Source organism: Parasteatoda tepidariorum, chromosome 8 (assembly GCF_982258835.1).
Source record: "Parasteatoda tepidariorum strain Cologne lab strain chromosome 8, Ptep-v5.0, whole genome shotgun sequence".
Taxonomy (NCBI): domain Eukaryota; kingdom Metazoa; phylum Arthropoda; class Arachnida; order Araneae; family Theridiidae; genus Parasteatoda; species Parasteatoda tepidariorum.
Window position 1 is genome coordinate 58,130,225 of NC_141762.1, and position 19,635 is coordinate 58,149,859.

General features: G+C 31.9%; 1 protein-coding gene across 1 annotated transcript in view; it reads right to left on the minus strand.

Annotated features, from left to right (window-relative positions):
- Nucleotides 1–16,348, minus strand: part of LOC107450817 (sodium/hydrogen exchanger 9B2) — a 28,271-nt gene extending 11,923 nt beyond the window's left edge. Inside the window, exons 1-6 of the mRNA XM_043043051.3 lie at nucleotides 16,196–16,348; nucleotides 13,349–13,636; nucleotides 8,404–8,491; nucleotides 4,107–4,289; nucleotides 2,879–3,054; nucleotides 1,779–1,885 (exon numbers count right to left, since the gene is read on the minus strand). Coding sequence (XP_042898985.2) covers nucleotides 1,779–1,885; nucleotides 2,879–3,054; nucleotides 4,107–4,289; nucleotides 8,404–8,491; nucleotides 13,349–13,610 — 816 coding nt within the window. The 5' untranslated portion in view covers nucleotides 13,611–13,636; nucleotides 16,196–16,348. The remainder of the gene's footprint in view (nucleotides 1–1,778; nucleotides 1,886–2,878; nucleotides 3,055–4,106; nucleotides 4,290–8,403; nucleotides 8,492–13,348; nucleotides 13,637–16,195) is intronic.
- Between the last annotated feature and the right edge of the window lie 3,287 nt (nucleotides 16,349–19,635).

Sequence of the window (19,635 nt, forward strand, 5' to 3'; positions counted from 1 at the left end):
TCAAATAGTCCTCCACGAAGGCAAATTTCTCCTAATACTTGATCCAGGAGTTCCCTTGTCTTATGGATTGAGTTCAAAATTACAAGGCTATGGAGTTGAATGTTAGTAGTCGTAAACCCAGAAAATTGGGTCGGCTGTTCAACGACGGTTATAAAAAAAAAGTGGCATAACTAACAGCAACATACTTGCGTTCTGCTTCTTTCCTTCTAACAAATGAATATTACGCGTTGTTTAGGGGAATTCGTTAACTATTCCACTGTTAAAATAAAAGATATAGATTATTTAGATAAGATTATAAGATTATTTTTATTATAAGATTTTGCGTCATGGAAGCTAAGCATTGGCAACATGTCTAAGACATTTTTTTCCCTTTAGCATAGTAGACCTAGCGTTGTTCGCTTGTAAATCATTTCTATCTCAAAACTTTAAAATAAAAGTTCAAATTTGTGATACTTTCCTATAACTGCTTTGCAATTTGATGCTTTCTGTAATTCCACACAAAAAATTAAACAAATCGTTCAGAAAGCAATACATTTTAAGACATAAGGATTTGAATATTAACATGTTGTGACATGTGTTACTCAGTTATTCATTTCTTAACTTTTTAACAGCAATGAAGCATGTTAGATTCAGATAACCTACTTGACGTAACATCGACAAATCATAAAAATGCTAGGTACTTTGAATTCGTAAAAAAAATTATTGAATGATTACTACATCCTGATTTGGTATGAACTTACAAAGCATTTCGAAAATTATACCATAGGCACGTATAATAATGTATTTTTTAGCTTTGAAACCAGAAGTTTATTTTAGGAAATGTTCAAAACACGGCCAATAGTACTGTATAGTTATAACTTATCCCCAGACAGCTGCCAATAGCCCATTATGCAGCTCTAGTGCGAAGTAAATAAAAGTACAGTACCGTATTATTTATTATTTCTTTTTAACGCTTATATCTGCTACTTATAAAAATATTGGGTCATTTGAATAGCAAAAAGATTAGAGTTAATATTACCTCTTTCGTATTTTATATTAACAACAAACCAAGCAAAAATGTATACCATAAACCAGGGGTGGCGAACCTTTATACACCAACGTGCCATTTTCTCTAAAAAATTGCTTAATGAGGTCATAGACGTGCCGTCAAGTAATTTGACTTCGTGATTATTGGGGAAATAATAATACTAAATACTATCAACTCAAAACTCTTTATTTACATTGAAAAAAAATACATTTTGCAATATCTCAGTTATACGCGTAATTCAACTTTCAAGTAACATCAGTGTGACTTCTGTTGTTGCAGATTAGATGACAAATAACTTGTATTAGGTTGTAAGATGTTAGTTTAAGCAGGACTGTTAATTTTTTTTTGTTAGTTATTTATTGTTAACTTGTTTTTCATGGCTATTAATTCTTTTTTATCATTAATTTTTAATTTTTTTATTAATAATTGTTTATTATTTTGCTTATTTTTTGTGAATTTTAATTTAATTGTTATATATGCTTCATAGTGTAACAACAATTGTGATCGGTGGAGTGCCCAAAATATTGTGTCGCGTGCCATTGTTTCGCCATCCCTGCCATGAACAGTCATAAGAATATTTATCGAGCATACATTTCTCAGTTTTGAAGCCAGACGTTATACAATATGCTATGATTACTGTTACCTTTATTTACTTAATTTCCCCATCCTCTATCTTATAACTTATTAGCTATATTAACTTATAAGCTATAAGTAACTAATTTGGCTTGATCTACAAGCTATAAAAACTTACCTCATCTGGATTTGGTATGAACCAACAAACCATTCCAAGCATGATACCATAAGCAATGCCACTAAACATTTCTACAGGTCCTTGACATACTTCCCACACCAAACCACCTGAAAATATAATTATAGTTCAAATATTGAAATTGAACATATGTATGAATATGTGTATTAAAGTATATTTTTTTCATATTTTTTAATGAAACAAACTATTGAAATATTATTTACTAAATTTTACCCCGTTATTATGAAATCATGATTTTCATACATGCTAACATATTTGACGTCTACCTGCAATTTTAGAAACAGCAGACTTTTATTAGAAAAAGATAGGAGTCGAATAAGTCAATTATTTCATTATTAGCGTCTAAGAGTTAACTCTTAGCCGACCGAACGAATTGTGCCGGAATATAAGCTAGCAAACGTGTATGTTTTCAACAGCTACAACTGTTACAAAGCTGGAAGATCTCCTAGTTTTTCCACTTATAACGTCTGAAATAGCATATGCTTTATAACTCGTGTATAGTATTGGATATGAAATAGTAAACGTTTACATATGCTTATCTAAAAGGTAATTTTACGTCTATTGGGGATTTCAGCATGGAAGTGACGATATTTAATTGTATTATACCAGGTATGCCACAGGCGTCTAAAAACGTAAAAAGTGGTGATTAGATGATTTTCGTTTTAAATATGATCATAATTTGCATTGTAAGTCATGGTGATTTTGTAAGTCAATTGAATAATTTGCATTGTAAGTCAATTGATAAATTAAATCAGTAATGATGAATTGAGTTTCTACCACATTTTACAATTTTAGTTGCTTTATGCATCCCTGTTATAAATATCGTAATTTTAATTTGAAATCATTAAACCAAAATTTTTTTAAAGACTGAAGTGGTAGCTAACACTATGAAATATCTATTTACATTTATACGTAAATATTTGAAAAACTATTCAACTATCAGCAATCGTTATTTCAGATCAAGGGAATTTACAATGAGAGGGAAGTAGGAAATCTTCTTAGGAATATATTTTAAAAAGTTGCGAATGCTGACTGTGTAGAACTAATTACTAGTAAAAACAAAATCTTTTTGCGTGACTTACCCGTTCCTAATATAATTCCAAACAATACTTCAAAAGTTGTTAGAGATAAAACATCGACGACCCCAGCCACGGAAATAACCATTGTTGGAATACCTTTTACCATCCCTAGTCCTTTTCGCATCATCTTTAGCATCACTGGCAGGACAACAGCTGGAGAAACTGCAGACAACATTGCACTGTAAGTAGAAATCAGAGCAAAGGTTAACTGAATTTTTTTTTAAAACTTACCTTTAATTTTAACCAAAAATTGTGCAATAAAAATAAATTGATTGAGCAAATTGCAATAATAATAAATTCGACCTCGATAATAACTATAAATAATAAATTGAATTGTAATAATGGCAGGACAACAGTTAAAGAAACTGCAAACAACATTGCACTGTTGATAGAAATTAGAGCAAAAGTTAACGAAAAATTTTAAAACTTGTCTTTAATTTTAACCAAAAATTGTGCAATAAATTAATTAAGCAAATTGCAATTATAATAAATTCGACCTCGATAATAATTATAAATAGTAAATTGAATTGTAATAATGACAGGACAACAGCTAGAGAAACTGCAGACAACATTGCACTGTTGATAGAAATTAGAGCAAATGTTAACAAAAAAAATTTCTTTTTCATAATTTATCTTGAATTTTAACAAAAAATTGTGCAATAAATTGATTGAGCAAATTGCAATTATAATAAATTCGACCTCGATAATAATTATAAATAATAAATTGAATTGTAATAATGGCAGGACAACAGCTAGGGAAACTGCAGACAACATTGCACTGTTGATGGAAATTCGTGCAAATGTTAACGAAAATTTTTTTTAAACTTTTCTTTAATTTTGACCAAAAATTGTGCAATAAAAATAAATTGACTGAGCAAATTTCAATAATAATAAATTCGAACTCTATAATAATAATAAATTTAATTGTAATAATAATAATTTATAATAAATCGACCTCCATAATGGTGCCGTTAATAATGTTGATAATGTTTTCTTATATTTCTTGTTTGAATACTTATTTCTTATCCGTAATTTGTATAGATTTCATAATTAATTTGCTTAATAATTTGCTTTCATGATTAATTATAAAAAATACGTATTAAGATAAACTCAATATAGTGCTCTACAAAATATGTTAGTGAAAATTCCTCAATAATGAAAATACATTTTATGGAAAAAGTACCTTTTAAACTTTTTTTTATGAATATTTCTCGGAAGAGTAATAACTCACCCCAGCAAAAAACTCCACATCCAATTCATTTTAAGTAAGAAGTGTGCAACGACGGATCCAACTATGAACTCAGAGATGAATGGGATAAGGATAATTTTTGCGCAGGTAATTTTGTTGTTTCGAATGATGTCGGAATCTACTTCAAGGCCAGCTCTTAGCAGAACAAAAATAAGTGCAAGATTTCTAAAAGCGAAAAAAGTTTGTGTCAGTTAATTGCAAAATATAGCTAAAATGATATGATATATGCATACTTCGATATTTTTTGTCTTTCTGACTATTATTTTCCCAAATTTTAGGGAAATTACATTTTAAGGGAGAAATAAACTTTTATTCTAACAGATCTTGAACAAACCATCACATGATTATTATTCATTTATATAATTATGCTTGAATTATTCATATATAGTGGTGATCAAAATTATTTTATTAGGAATTATTTTTAAAGGAATTAAATAGAAAAAGAATAATTTGTTTCACCAGTTTAAATATTTTAAAAAAAAATTTAAGAAAAATCCACAAAAGTTGTCAGTTATATAAGCAATTTCACAAATATTTAAAAATGGCAATGTGTAAGGAAATTAATAGTAATGAATAAACAATGAAACTTTAAAAAGAGGTGTGAGTTGTGAAATCGCCATTTGCAATGAGAGATGAAAAAATGTAAAATATTTAAGTCTTTATATAAATAAATAATCTTAAAAGTATTTTTAAATCTCAATTTAAAATTCTTACGTTTCTTCACAATTTCAATTCAAAATTAAGCCCAATCCCCTGAGGCAGTGGCTTGCATAGAGGAAGGTCAAAGCTGGCAACTATTCCAGGTTTCCAGCCCAAAATGGGCTTGAATTGGCGACTAAACAATTAAATTTATTACTATTATTTTAATTCCAGCATTAATAGATTAATATTTGGCTAATAATTTAATCGATTAATACTTGGCTCTAGGAAAATGTTTTATTGGGTACAGGGCCGGATTATACCTTTCGTAGGCCCTAGGCACAGAGCCGGATTATACCTTTCGTAGGCCCTAGGCATAGCCGTTTTTGCCCCCCCCCCATTCCTCCCCTCTTTCCCCGCTAAAATTTTCTTGCATATTTTTTTTTTACATTTTTATTAATATGGGTTTTAATTTACGAATTTGTTTATCTAACTTTATCTGCAATACCGACATACTGCCGATATTGCAGTTGATATCGATAATACCATTTTTGGTGAAAATTTACTCTTCCGATTTAGAGGAAAACTTTGTAGATGAATTTTTACTATTTTCAAATTTGTATGAGCATAAATCTGCACAAGAAATGTTGAAGGCTCAAATTAAAGATAAACTTGTGAATACTTTTCCTAACGTTCACATTGCATTAAGAATATATTTGTCGATTCTTGGATCAAATGCAGAAGGAGAAAGATCTTTCTCCAGATTAAAATTTATAAAAAATTATTTGCGTTCAACAATGAATAAAGATCGTTTGGCATCTCTCGCACTTATGTCTATTGAATACGACATTTTGCGTAGTTTGGAATTCGACAGCATCATACAAGATTTCGTTGAATCCAAAAATCGCAAAAAAGTAATATATTAGATCATAAGATTCTGCAAAATAATTTATTACCGAAAAATATTATATTTTTATTTGTATCTTCATAATTTTGTGCAAAATACACTTGTTGTTTTTAAAGCTAAATTATTTTGGTCAATAAATTTTTTTCTCCCAAGTTTTTCGTAGGCCCCTGAATTTCGTAGGCCCTAGGCACGTGCCTAGTGTGCCTATAGGATAATCCGGCCGTGATTGGGTATGTAATTTTACTGAAAACAAGTTTAATTACGAAGTTCTAAGGTTGCTAAAAAAAAGAGAAAAACTACAATTAATTAATGCGAAATATGACAAATAAAACAATGTAAAAACATGTCAATTTTCAATTATTAATTTTTAAAATCAAATATTATTTTTTAAAGAGCTATTTAATTGATTCTGTACATATTTTTGGTTTTACCATCACTAAACGATACATATGTAGTAAACATTTATATACCTCACAATTCACAATCTCTACGATAACTACTAACCTAAATTATGATAATGAATATTTCAATTTTATTTTTTCTGCATGAAATTTTTAGAAAGAAAAAAAGTTTCATAAATAGCGATTTGCAGTATTAGTCCCAGATCTATGACAAAAAACCCAATAAATTAAAATAAAATTAACGGGCCTGACCGTTTGACCACTCGCCTGACTTAATTATTGGGACAATCTTTCCCGAATTCTGGTCATTCTCCATTTTTTTGAGAATCAGAAGTCAAGTATTTTTTACTCAGAGATAGAGCTTGTGTCTGATTTCATAACTTAATTCTTAAGCATGGTTAGAACTAAAAAAACGCATCTGTAATGCACCCTTTAATCTTTCATTAGGCTAACTGTTTCCTTAGTAACGTTTTGCTAAAATATTTTTGGGTTTGACATTGATCTATAAAAGAAATTAATTTGGCCTATTACCCAAAATTATTTTTTTAAAACATTTTTTAGGTGGGGAGGGGATTTTCAAGATTTTTTTCTTACTGAAAAGAATTGGTCACAAACTTGAACTTGAAGGAGTTAGACAAAAGTATGGAAACACTTCTATACTAACTCTATGCAAATAATATTTCCTTTAGCAGCAAATGTTTAGAAGGGATGTAAAATATCCTCAGTGGTAGACGGATTATAAGTTAGAGTCCCCTTGCCGTCTGGCTAACCGTGGGAGGTTCTCGTGTTCTTCCTCTCCATGTAACGCAAAAGCGAGTTAGCTCCATCAAAAAATCCTCCACGAAGGCAAAAATCTCCCAATACTCGATCCAGGAGTTCCCTAGTCTTCTGGATTGGGTTCAAAATTACAAGGCTACGGAGTTGTAACCCATAAAAATTGGGTAGTCGTAAACCCATAAAAATTGGGTCGGCTGTTCAACGACGGTTATAAAATGTTTAGGAGGGAGCCGTGGTGGCACAGGAAATAGAGCGTTCACCTTCCAATTAGATGAACAGGGTTCGAATCCCAGCTATAGCTGGTCGTTACGAACCCCGCTCTCAGCTCGCACCGACGACAGTGCTGAAGTAAAAATATCCTCAGTGGTAGATGGATCATGGGTTAGAGTCCCCTTGCAATCCGGATAACCGTGGGAGATTTTCGTAGTTTTCCTCAACATGTAACCATGAGGCTGATTAGTTCCATCAAAAAGTTTTCCAAGAAGGCAAAATTTCTCCTAATACTTGATCCAGGAGTTCCCTTGTTTTCTGGTTTGAGTTCAAAATTACAGGGCTACGGAGTTGAGTATTAGTAGCCCTAAACCAAACCAGAAAGCTTATATTTACGAAGACGGAAAAGAGCAAAAACTGGTACAAAAGGCATTTCATTCCTGCATTTCATTTTTTTTTTCAAGAAACATTAAATTTCTGTAAGTACAGAAATATTTTTTACAACAATAGCATACATATAAAACTGCTTCTTCCCTGAGAAAAAGTAGATATTATGGTTAGTTTGAAGAAAAAAAATAAGGATTTACTCCTCCGAAAAACAAGGTAAAACTGAAATGCTTTTTTTACTACCAACTTTCTTCTTTTCCGTCTCGCTTTCATCCATGTCATGAACCCAAAATTAGGTCGGCTGTTCAACGACGCTTATAAAATAAAATATTTAGGTGAATTTTACATTACAAAACTGTTGGCATAATTTGAAGTGCAAGAGTGCAACACAAATGCTTAAAGCTTTTAGATATGTCTTTTTACCCATCCTAAATTCGATTGTCCAAAATGAGTGCATGAAAATAAAAGCTTTCATTTTTTCTCTTCCCAATACCACTATAATTAAAAAAACTTTTAACAATATATATAGTACTTCAATCCCACTGCATGATTGCAGAACTGCTGGTATTATAGTTAAAAGAAGAAAAAAAATTCTTCCTCGCCTGACTTTGGTCTTAGCAAAGATAGCACGGATGAAAATAACTAAATTTCTAAAAGCTTCGATCATGATTTTTCAAAATGCTCCAGAAGTTTAGCCATTTAAAATCTTTCAAAATATTAGCTTCGAAAAGAAAGATTGTTTACGTAGTATAGAAGAGCTTCCTTATTTTTTAAAACAATTATGTACTTATAAACAACAGAAACTATAAATTCTGCGTTCATAACTACAAATAAATTCAATGAGAAATAATCGAATAAAACTTAACAAAAATTAGATAAAACAAATAAATAATAATAATAAAAAAAAACTTCTAAAGAATCCATTCATCATAATTGCAAAAAGGAATTTGGTTCTCACCTAATGTTATCTGCCCAAATTTCAGGAATGTCTTTCGCTACATTTATATGAGGCACGTTACGAAGAATGAATCCAGAAACCATCATACCTGTAAAGAAATTAAAATACGAAAACAAAAGAATGTCACGGTAAAAAGTAATTAAACATTGTTAGGTTATTAAGCTATTTAAACCCTTAAATACTTAACCCTTAACCGCTGAAACCCTCAAATGCACCGTCACAGAAAATTTAATAATGTCATAATAGAAGCACCTTTATTCTATTTACACTGAAGAGCCAAAAAAAAACTGGTACAGGCATGAGTATGCAAATGAAGGGGTATGGAGCAAATGGAGTACAGTGCTGTGATCGGCTACGCGTATATAAGACAACGAGTGTCTAGCACAGTTCTTAGATTGGTTACTGGTGCTACAATGCCAGGTTATACAGATTTAAGTGAGTTTGAACGTGGTGTTATAGTCGGCGCAGGGGAGATGGGACATAGCATCTCCGAGATAGCAATGAAATTTGGATTTTCACGTACGACCATTTCACGAGTATACCGTGAGTATCGGAAATCCGGTAAAACATCGAATCTACGACATCGCTTGGATATTTGGGATGCCTTGCAACGTGATGTTCAGAAGATATCCCCATCTCCTCTTACTCCCACTGGTTTATGGACAGCCCTACAGGATTCATGGTGTCAATTATCTCCAGTACTACTTCACACATTGATCGAATCCATGCCACGTCGTATTGCGGCACTTCTGCGTGCTCACGGGGGCCCTACACGATATTAGGCAGGTATACCAGTTTTTTTTACTCTTCAGTGTATTTATTTAAAGTGATTGTGCAGGTACTTTTTCATAAAGGCATTTTTTGCCTCTCTACAAAATATTGAGTTTTAGCAACAAAATATAGAGTCTGGTATGGGTTAATGCGCAGTGCGAAAGTCTCTTAACTGTTTTGGTTTGTTGTTTATGTTTGCCTCATGAGTAAGGCGATTTCCAAAGCAAGAAAAGGAGTTTAACCGGCTCTGTTACGTAACGTCCCTTAGGAAAATTTGCCATAGAGAAGCCTATGGTAATCTATGGCAACCTATGGTTACCATAGAAATTTGTATGGCAAGATAGCATACGCCTATGGTTACCATAGAGATTTGTATGGCACAACCCCATAAGCCTATGGTTACCATAGAAATTTGTATGGCAAGATACCATAGGTCAATGGTAACCATTGAGAGCTGCATGGCATTTATATGGCACGTCACCATTCTCCTATGGCAACCATAAACATTTGTATGGCATTATACCATAGGCCAATGGTAACAATAAAGATTTGTATGGCAGTATACCATAGGCCAATGGTAACCATAAAGATTTGTCTGGCTGTATACCATAGGGAAAAGCTGATCTAGATCCCCACCAACGAAACAACATTTCCTATGGAGTCCTCAAAAACATCTTCTAAAAGAAAGAAATATCAATTTTTTCACCCCGAAGTTAATTAAATTCAACATGCAATCCCACAAGGCATTCCTGGTGAGTCTTTTCCGCCCTCCGGGTGGCCCATTTTTCCATTTTTGAGTGTTTGAAATCCGATGTTCCATTGATTTAGGCTTAGAGTATCAGACCGCCATATTAACGTGTCATCCACTACAAGTGGAATCTTTCGCTAACTTTGGCTACTTATTTTAATATTTTTTCGATCTCATTCTTGGTCAAAAACATTTTATTGCAAATGCCTATGCGATTATCTATCTGAATTTATTAAGTTTTTAATTTCCGGCTGTCTGGTACTTTTATTATCGGTATCTTTTCAAAATATGTCGCGATTGGGTATAGGTTTTCGCTATGTTAAATTTTGCCATTTGTTAAAGCTGACTTTGTGCACTGTAATTAATATCTTGCTGTTTATATTTTTATCTAAAAATTTTATATTTCTTTCTCCCAACTGTTTCTGATTAAACAACATCTTTCTTTTTGTTTTATCCCCTCCCTCTGATTTTATATAAATTTTTAAAGTTACGTCATTTTTCCATTATTAATGGTGTTCTATTCCGCGTGGCAATTTGTAAACAATCTTCATGATGAAAAACGCAGTTAAGTGCTTATCATCAAGCCAGATCCATCATTTCTTTAATAATTAAAATTTTTTCATTCTTTTAACTTGTTCGGTGACAATTTCATTTTAATGCTGTTATATATCAATATCAAAGTCAGTGTTCACATTCTCATTAGTTTTTGATTTTAATTCCACTTAGGTTCTTGCAATGCTTTTTTACATTATCTTACATGTGTTAGGGCTTTATATTTTTATTTTGTGTTTAATTTTTGCTTGTCATTAAATTGTTTTTTTATCATGTCTCTGTGTTTTACTATCCTACAACTAATATATCTTAAGTATTCACATATGGTTGTACAATGTTCTGTTATATATTTATACATAGCTTTAGGGTCATCACTTAACTAGATTTGCTGGATTACTGGTTGACAATTGTTTTGCTTCAATATCATCAACGGGACAGTCCCTGGCCATATCATCTGCTGTTGTGACCAAAAATGCTTTTAACAATTTAATCTTTCCTTAAGTGTACAACTTTTTCGTCATAGCGATTTCCTATACCCAATTAATTTTTATTTACTATCCCTGACCAAGTGTCAATTTGTCAATAGCAATTATTAATTTTTCCAATTTTAATCATGTCTTAAACATGTTTTGTATTTATCAATGTTTCTATATTGAGTTCTCTTTTCTAACTGTGCTTAACACAACTCAACATAAATTTTCTGAGTTTTATATCCCTCACTAGTAGGGGATCAACTAATTTTGCCTGTTTTCCATTCTTAGCTTTTCATAGTCTACCATCTTTTTAATAGATAAAATTTTGTTTACATGCCACCACTGGTTGCACCGTTACATATTCGGCTTTTGTCCCGTTTGGTCTATTTTAAACTAATTTCGCTTCGACCACCAGTTCTACTCTTTATCTTTTGAATTTTTATAGTATTTTATTGTTTTAGTAGTCTGTTTAATTTTTAGCTTAGTATCACATATCAAAATTTTAAAAAATTTCGTACTCTCTACGACCATCGGACCGTTATTTTACTTCGCTTTCTTTTAGGTTCCTCTAATATCTGACGCTTATCTAACTAATTATGATACCAAACAATCAAATTAACGTCTTTTATACTCGCTCTGACCTCCGGACCCACTTTCTATTTTCTTGTTTTTTACAGCTTTAACAAATATGGTTGATTGTACTCAATATATTTTGTTCCTAATCAACATAGCCAATATTTTCCCCACTCGCTCCAACTACCGGACCCATTTTCTAAAGGTTAATACTAACCGTTTAAAATTTATTTGAATAAGAACAGCATTCAGAAAGGATTCTGCAAGTAAAACAGGGGAAGTTTATCAAAAAAATTCTAAAAGAACGCTTTCTGTATATATATTTATTCTACAATTATTAAGTTTTGCATTTTTAATATCCATTGCGAAAGATTCTTGTAAGTAATTATTTTTTGATGTATGGTAAAATATCAACGAGAAATGCTGCCACAGCTGTATGGCAAAGGTGTACCATAGCCTATAGAAAAATATTTCTTCATAAGATGTAGCACATCTTTGTTTTATGGCAAAAATTTGCCGTACAAAAAATGCCATAGGATGTTCCTATTTTGCCTATGGTAAAATTTTGCCATACATGTATGGCAAAAATTTGCCATATAAAAAAATGCCATAGGATATTCCTATGGGGTTTTGCCTATGGTAAAATTTTGCCACACACTTTTGCCATACATGCATGGCAAAATTTTGCCATACGTATATGGCTAAAATTTAACCATAGGCAAAACCCCATAGGAATATCCTATGGCATTTTTTTATGGCAACCTATGGCAAATTTTCCTAAGGGGTGCTATACTTTGTGTATTTATGAGAAAGGAAAAAACCTCTTCACACGCTTTGGAATCGGTTTTTGTTTACTTTTAAAGCAAAGATTTGGCTTTTATAAAGAAACTATTTAAGTATTGGCTTTAAGCTCGATTTACAGCTAACTCAGCGACGTTACAAAATGAAAAATTGACTAGTTGTTCATTATACTCCGTGATCTTCTTTAGATAAATAATGATGCTTACCGTGACAGGAGTAACCTGGTTGCAGGGCGCTAGACTCACGTTAGGGGAACAGGAGTATCGAATACCGCCAGCCGAATACTCACCACGTAGAATGGTGATTGGTGCACGTTAAATATGTCGGGTCACAAACTCCTCCATATTCTCACAACCTCTGGGGGAGTCGCGATGACTTAAAGGATGGATCGCTTGTCTTCCATTGAGGTGAACTGGGCTCGAATCCCAGGTATGGCTGACGATATAAATTCCTCATCCGGCTTGCACCGACCACAGTGTTGACATGAAATGTCCTCAGCGGTAGACAGATGGATTAGAGTCCCCTTGGCATTATGCTGATCGAGGGAGTTTTTCGTGGTTTTCCTCTCTATGTAACGCAAACTACGTGTTAGTTCCCTCAAGTCCTCCACGAAGGCAAATTTCTCCCTATACTTGATCCAGGAGTTCTCTTGTTTTCTGGATCGGATTTAAAATTACAAGGCTGCGGAGTTGAACATTAGTAGTCTTAAACCCAAAAATTGGATAGGCTATTCAACAACTGTTATTATATAAAATAAAATACTATTATTATTATATATCAAATAATATTATTATATAAAATAAAATACCTCTGGGGATACTGAATTGGAGATTGAACGCTTCCTGGTTCTGGTCAAAATAACGATCTGTGGATGAATAAACGGATGTATGAATGGGTCCGCCCTATAAACGGGTCACCACGTATGGGTGTCGAGTTTTTGACCGTAGATAGCGCCACTGGCAAACAAGAACAATCGCACCCCCCCCCTGCCTTAATGGCCGACGACAGCAACAACAATAATGCTTACCAACAAGTGTTGGAACTTTCAGAAGTCTCATAAATTGTCCACCTAGGTAACAAAAGATGCCAAGTATGTAAAGACCAAACACTGGACCACCGGGTAATGTTTCAGTTCCCAGAAGTCCCCACAAAGTTCCATATACGAAACCAGCCAGAAGAATTAATGCACAAACAGTAGAAAAAGGAGCCATAGGTGGACATGTTGAAAAAGCTTTCTGTAAATGTTCCTTTTTACTTATTTCTTCCAAGTCGTCTGCTTCCACACTCATATTTCAAGATTATAAAATGGAAACGCCTAAAAAAATAAAATTCACGAAGTTTTAAGTTGGAACTTACAAATAAAACCATAGGAACAGAAATTTCAAAGAGCAAAACAAAAATAAAGCTACAAAAATTTAAGTTGTGTAATAAAAGAAACTTTAAGAAAAATCATACGCTTTAAATAATTCTCAATTTTTACAAAATTTGTTTCTTAAGATAATGTTAATGTTTCTTAAAATAATGTCTAGTTCTTAATCTTATTCAACATGACATTTGTAACTTTTTTATCATATCGATTGTAAAATTTTGCATAACTTTAAATTTAATTCTGTTTAATGGTTTATCTTAAACGTTTCTTGATAAGTTTTGTATTATAAAAAAAAGCAACAGTTTAGAAAAGTAGCTAACGCGTCAAATTAAATTAGAAATTAAAGAAATTTTTGCCCAATATTTCACCCAACAACAATACCTAAGTATACATCCAGGCATGCCAACTAGCAACAATGGTATTCAGAATTTGTGTGTGTGTTTTATTATTTGATTTAGTTAAATTTAAGAAAAACTTGTAAAACATAAATATAAAATGTCACTTTTTACTATGTCGTGATTAGACTATTACACGTGTGTCACCTTACCTCGTTTGTGGGAAAATTTATGATTTAATGCATGTTTTCATTTTTTATACTTTCCGGTTAAAATTCTTTGTAGTTCTTGCTATAAAACAGTTTATTTTACAATTTTAAGCAGGAATTATTTTTATAACTCCGCAAAAAAAAAAATTATTTAAGTATATTGTTTTTTTGTATTTTTATTTCAATTACTTATTTGTAGTAATAAATCAATAATTGTTAAACAGGGTTGCCAACTTTTAACGTTTCTTTTCTTGGGGTATTTTCTTCTAGTGGTCACTTGGCTCCACCTTCATCACATGGTATCCGACTGTACTATTTTTGCTATTTTTGGGAGAAGGATGTGATCAACATGCTGCACAAGGTTGCTATTTGGCGATCGTATGACAAAAATATTTATTTCGCAATCTTTATGTGCATTTTCTTAGCATTAAATATTTCATAAATTTGATGATATTTCTCTCTTTTGAGTGAATAGTTTGCCCTTTTTGAGACATTTAGCTGGGAAAACAGCAGTTTTTAAATTTAAAATATATTTAATTAGCTAGAGTAACGAAAGGTATAATATCATATGATAAAGCGAAGTAAGTGGCTGAAAAATAATTAACAGTTTGCGCTAAGTGCGCATTAAAGGGTTGTCTCAATTTCAAGTGCGGAGATGTTTCTCCTTTTCCCCGCTGAAATGAACTCAGCGTCCGAGGAGGTGGAGCCAAGCGCCAATACTGGTGAACGAACTATAGTTCCGTTTATGTTTTAATGTATGATTTCTTGAATTTAAATTTGATTTAAAGTCATTTTCCGCACCACTACATATAAATGATTCAAAAGTTCACATGAAACTCCAATCAGTTTTCCTCCAGCTTTCTCGAGGTGAAACTTTTAAAATGTTGGCAAAATTATCAAAAATACTGAAAGTTTTAGTTTTGCCTACCACTCTCTAAAATAGATAGGAAAAAGCATAGTCGGTGGCAGTCCTCGTTAAACTAAGACAAAAACGATAACTGCTACATTTTTAGTACTTAAAAATAGAAAGGAAATCTAACAAAATTCAAAGAGTTCGGTAGCTTTGTTCTGAGCATGTATGTCCTCAAATGATTAAAATAGTAGCGTAATAAACAATTAAAATAATCTTTTTATTTTTTTAATTTTGCGGTCACTAAAAATTTCACATCCCAATTAGCTGGTCTTAAAGATTTGTTTAAATTGTTTGCATACAGTGGCGGCCAAAACCGTTTTAAATCACATTTATTGAAACAAAAATAAAAATTTTGAATCTTAAAATTTACTAACACCTTAAATAATAAAAAAAAGAAGAAGAAAACTATACCCCAGGTTGCTTCTTTATGTGGGCAAATTTTTACTAGCTGTAGCGAAATTTATGTTTTAATATGTGATTATTGTTTTAGTAAATTAAAGTTTCGTAGTTTTTCAAATGTTTAACATATGTAAATAATATTAAATGCTGCTTACTTAAAAATACTTTGTATCAGTTATTTTGTGGTTAAATGATGGCAAAATTAACAAAATGTCTGCAAGCTTGAATTCTGAATTATTAGTAATTCTGAATTACTATTACCCCTTTATGAACCTCTTGAAGAAAACGATGACATCACAGCTTTTGAAGAGTCAACGTTTTTTTTTAATTTTAAAAATTAAGCGTTAATTAAATAAAATAAAATTTGCCAATTAACAGTTCCTGAATATTAATTAAATTTCTTTTCGTCGTGTGTATATTTAAAATGTTTAATTATATTCGCTTTCACTCAAATTTTCCCACCACAGTGACATTTTTATAAAGAAACTTTTTGGATCAATGAGTCCTTAATTAAAAATCGAATGATTTATTACGCGACGTGCTAACACATTAATTTTATTGAAGCTTGATTACGTTGATTACACATTACATTGATCACTTGATTACAGATTAATTGATTACATTGATGTATTGAAAATAAATACATTACCGTTTCCTATGGAGATAGGATGTGGGATATAAGATCTATTTACAAAATTATAACCTCCGCACTTATAGAAGGTAAAAGTAAATATCAATAAATATTTCATTGACAATAATAGCGAGTGTTTTTGGTGTTCCAAACCACGTACTCGTAGGTCTCGATCAGTTGAGGTTTTTTCATGCGAAATAAGGTATTTTCCAACAATTTATTTCTTTGTTTGAATCGTACAATAAAAAATAAAATAAAACTTTCTAAACAATTGATAACATTAAAAATAAAATTTCCATCAAAACAAAGGTTGTTAGAATAAACATTTTGCTATACTTTGAAAAAAAAAAGAAAAAAGAAAAAAAACGAGCCCATAACTTTTAGTTCTATTTGGTGTTTTGTAGATAATAAAATTTTCAAATGCTTCAATGTCAATGCATTAGATATTTTTTTATTATCTTTTATTTATTTTTTTTGAAAAAAGGGTTGAGTCCATTTTCAATCGAATCTTTTAGAGAGCATTCGGGGATCATTTTTAGAAAAATATTTTATAAATTTTTTCTCTCAAATCCACGTGCTTTAAAAAAAATGAAATAATATACATTTTTGCATTACTAAAAATAAGCATTAATAGAAATAAAAAATATAATTTGTGTACTAAAAAGCAAATTTAATGGAGGAAAGATATTTATCCCTCTTGCGGACTCGAAAAATGCCATATTTATGTTAACAATAAAATGTACTATATTATTGTTAACTCCAAAGCTGGTGATATGTATCAATTAACAAATGCATCAATGTATCAATCATTAATTCTATACACATTTTGTAATTATCAAAACAAATACTGAACAATTTTAATACCGATACTGTGGAAAAAGGTCTTGCTGTTCTTCGGAAGTGATGGGTTAGAGGAAATTACTTGATAGTGGCAAATTTTGACTATTATGAGCAATAGCATAATGAGCATAATGCCAAGTGATGCTGAGTACAGTTAATTTTTATTCTGATAGGAGCAGAAACTACAAAAAAAAAAAGAAAAAAAAAACGTGTTTTGCCTAATTAAATAATATAATGTCACCAGGAAGGACAGCAAACAATATTTTATTGGGAAAAAAAAAGAGAAGAAAAGTCGATTGTAATTATTTAAGCTTTATTACTTCATTACTTTGTACTTGGTATATACCTTTCAGTTGTGTGCATGGTTTCATAAAGAACTGATATTTTGATTACTTCATTTTTTTATACACTTCATACGAAAAATGGATATTCAGCTAGTATATGATATAATATTCAGTATCCAAAAATAAATTTGCTTTTTGTGTTTTTATAACCTTAATTTTAATAAAGTTTATAATTTTTATATTTCCACTTTAGTTTTAAAAGTTATCAAACTTAAAATTTAAAAAATAAATTGAACTGAATGACGTATAGCTATAATTTTTTTCACAACCATTGGAAAAATGAAATAATAATTAATACGTTTCTTTTTCTTTTTTCTTTCTTACGTTTGAAGTCCGGATGTGGCCCGCGGGCCGGGAGTTGGTAACCACTGCTTTAGAAAATAAGATCATGTTCCTATAAGGCAGTGTTTCCCAAACTTATGACTTTTGTGTACCCTTTCTAAATTTTTCGTAACGCTCTGTACCCCTAATAAAAAAAGGAATGCATTTTTTACTATAAAAAAATTGCTCAAAAATTGAAAATCACAACTGGCTGTTGACACCACTAATTATTAACTGTTATCTCTGCAAAAAATAGCTAATAGAAAAATACGTAATCGTTTCATGTTTTTGAATGCATTTTTTTGAAATTTTCGTTTGTTGCAAAATATTTCGCATTAGAACGCGTACCCCCGCTAAACTGTTCCCGTACCCCTGGGGGTACGCGTACCACACTTTGGGAAACACTGCTATAAGGGAAACATTGGCGTTTGAAAGGTTATGATAGGGAGAATTTTTATAAAATTTAATCTATTTGGCAAACTATCAAAAGTATAACTGCCGATATCAAAGATCTTTCAATAGATATTTATGGTTAAACTATTGATCTTTCTTACAACTCTTGCAAGTTGCAACCACAATGACTGCTTCACGATGATCTTAACTCATAGCTTAAATATATACATGATGAATAGGAAAAGGGGCCCTGCATGGTCCAAGAGCTGAGATGTTAAAACATATTAGGACTAGAGCTGCCTAAGGAATTTTCAAAGAAATTATGTAAAATATTGTACTATGTATAGTTTAAATGTTTTAATGTGTTTACATTAGTTCAAACTTCATGCTAAAGTACCCAGAGTGCAAAAGGATATTAAGTAAAAAGGTAAAAAACAAAAACTACAAGCAATTGAAGTATTGTATTGACAAGATTAATATAAAATCAAAAACGTTTATTATAAAGTATTATTATTTCGTTTTTGACAATTTAAAATTTTCTTTTTCAGTTCACATCCAGTTGTGTACGAGGTTGTTATAATTAAAACTAAATTAGACTATCATGAAGTCCGTACTGGTTGATGGATATCGATGATATTCTATGCATGCGGATTGACTATGAGGAAAAGAAATCTGCAAAAAAAGAGAATTGAAATTTCCATTTCTCGATCGTTCTTAATGCAGGGGCCCCCACCAGGGGGGAAGGTGGGCGCACGATGCGTCCACTTAAAGCTTGGGGGCGGGGATTTTTACACTGAATAAAACGAATAGTTTTGGGGGGGGGATTTAGAATTTGCCCAAGAGCTTGGGGGGTGGGGGCCACTGTCTTAATGTATTGAATTTCATACAATTTTTGCTTCCAAAGTCAAGAGTTTGGTGGCACAGAAAATAAATTAAGGTAAAAAAAGCATAGTTAAAAAAAGTCATTTCCTCATTTGTTCCCTAGCATCCTAATATTGCTCCAGGCTGCAAGCAATCCCGAAGTTAGTACCGTGTACTACAATGGATGGCATGGGTTGATGGACAAATGGATTTTAATGTGGTGACCATCCATGTCAAACTGACAACGGCATATGGAACAGTATGGACCAGAGTCCAAAACAAAACTGCCGATAAAGATGTGCAGATGTTCATGTTTTACGAAATGTCGAAACTAAATCACGGCCTCATTGGTGTAGCTTTGCACTTCTTTCTAGTAATGTAATTCTTTCTACTTTGTAATTATCGGAAACTTTACTTCTAATTGAAAGTTTTTTTAATGTTCGGAAAGGAATTAGATTCTTTTGATCTGTTTGTGTATAGATTCCCGTTTTTGGGCGGCCCCGGATCTAACTACCCGTTCTAACTACCGGATAACCCGTTCAAGGATCTAGGCGGGTGACGATTTGAAGGCCAATCCATTCCTACCATTAAACACAAGACTACCCTTGAGTCAAATGGGATGACGATTCCTAAAAATTCGACATTAAAGCAGATAATGCTATTGTTTAGAGCTGTCATAAACTGGCAGTACAGTCAGGA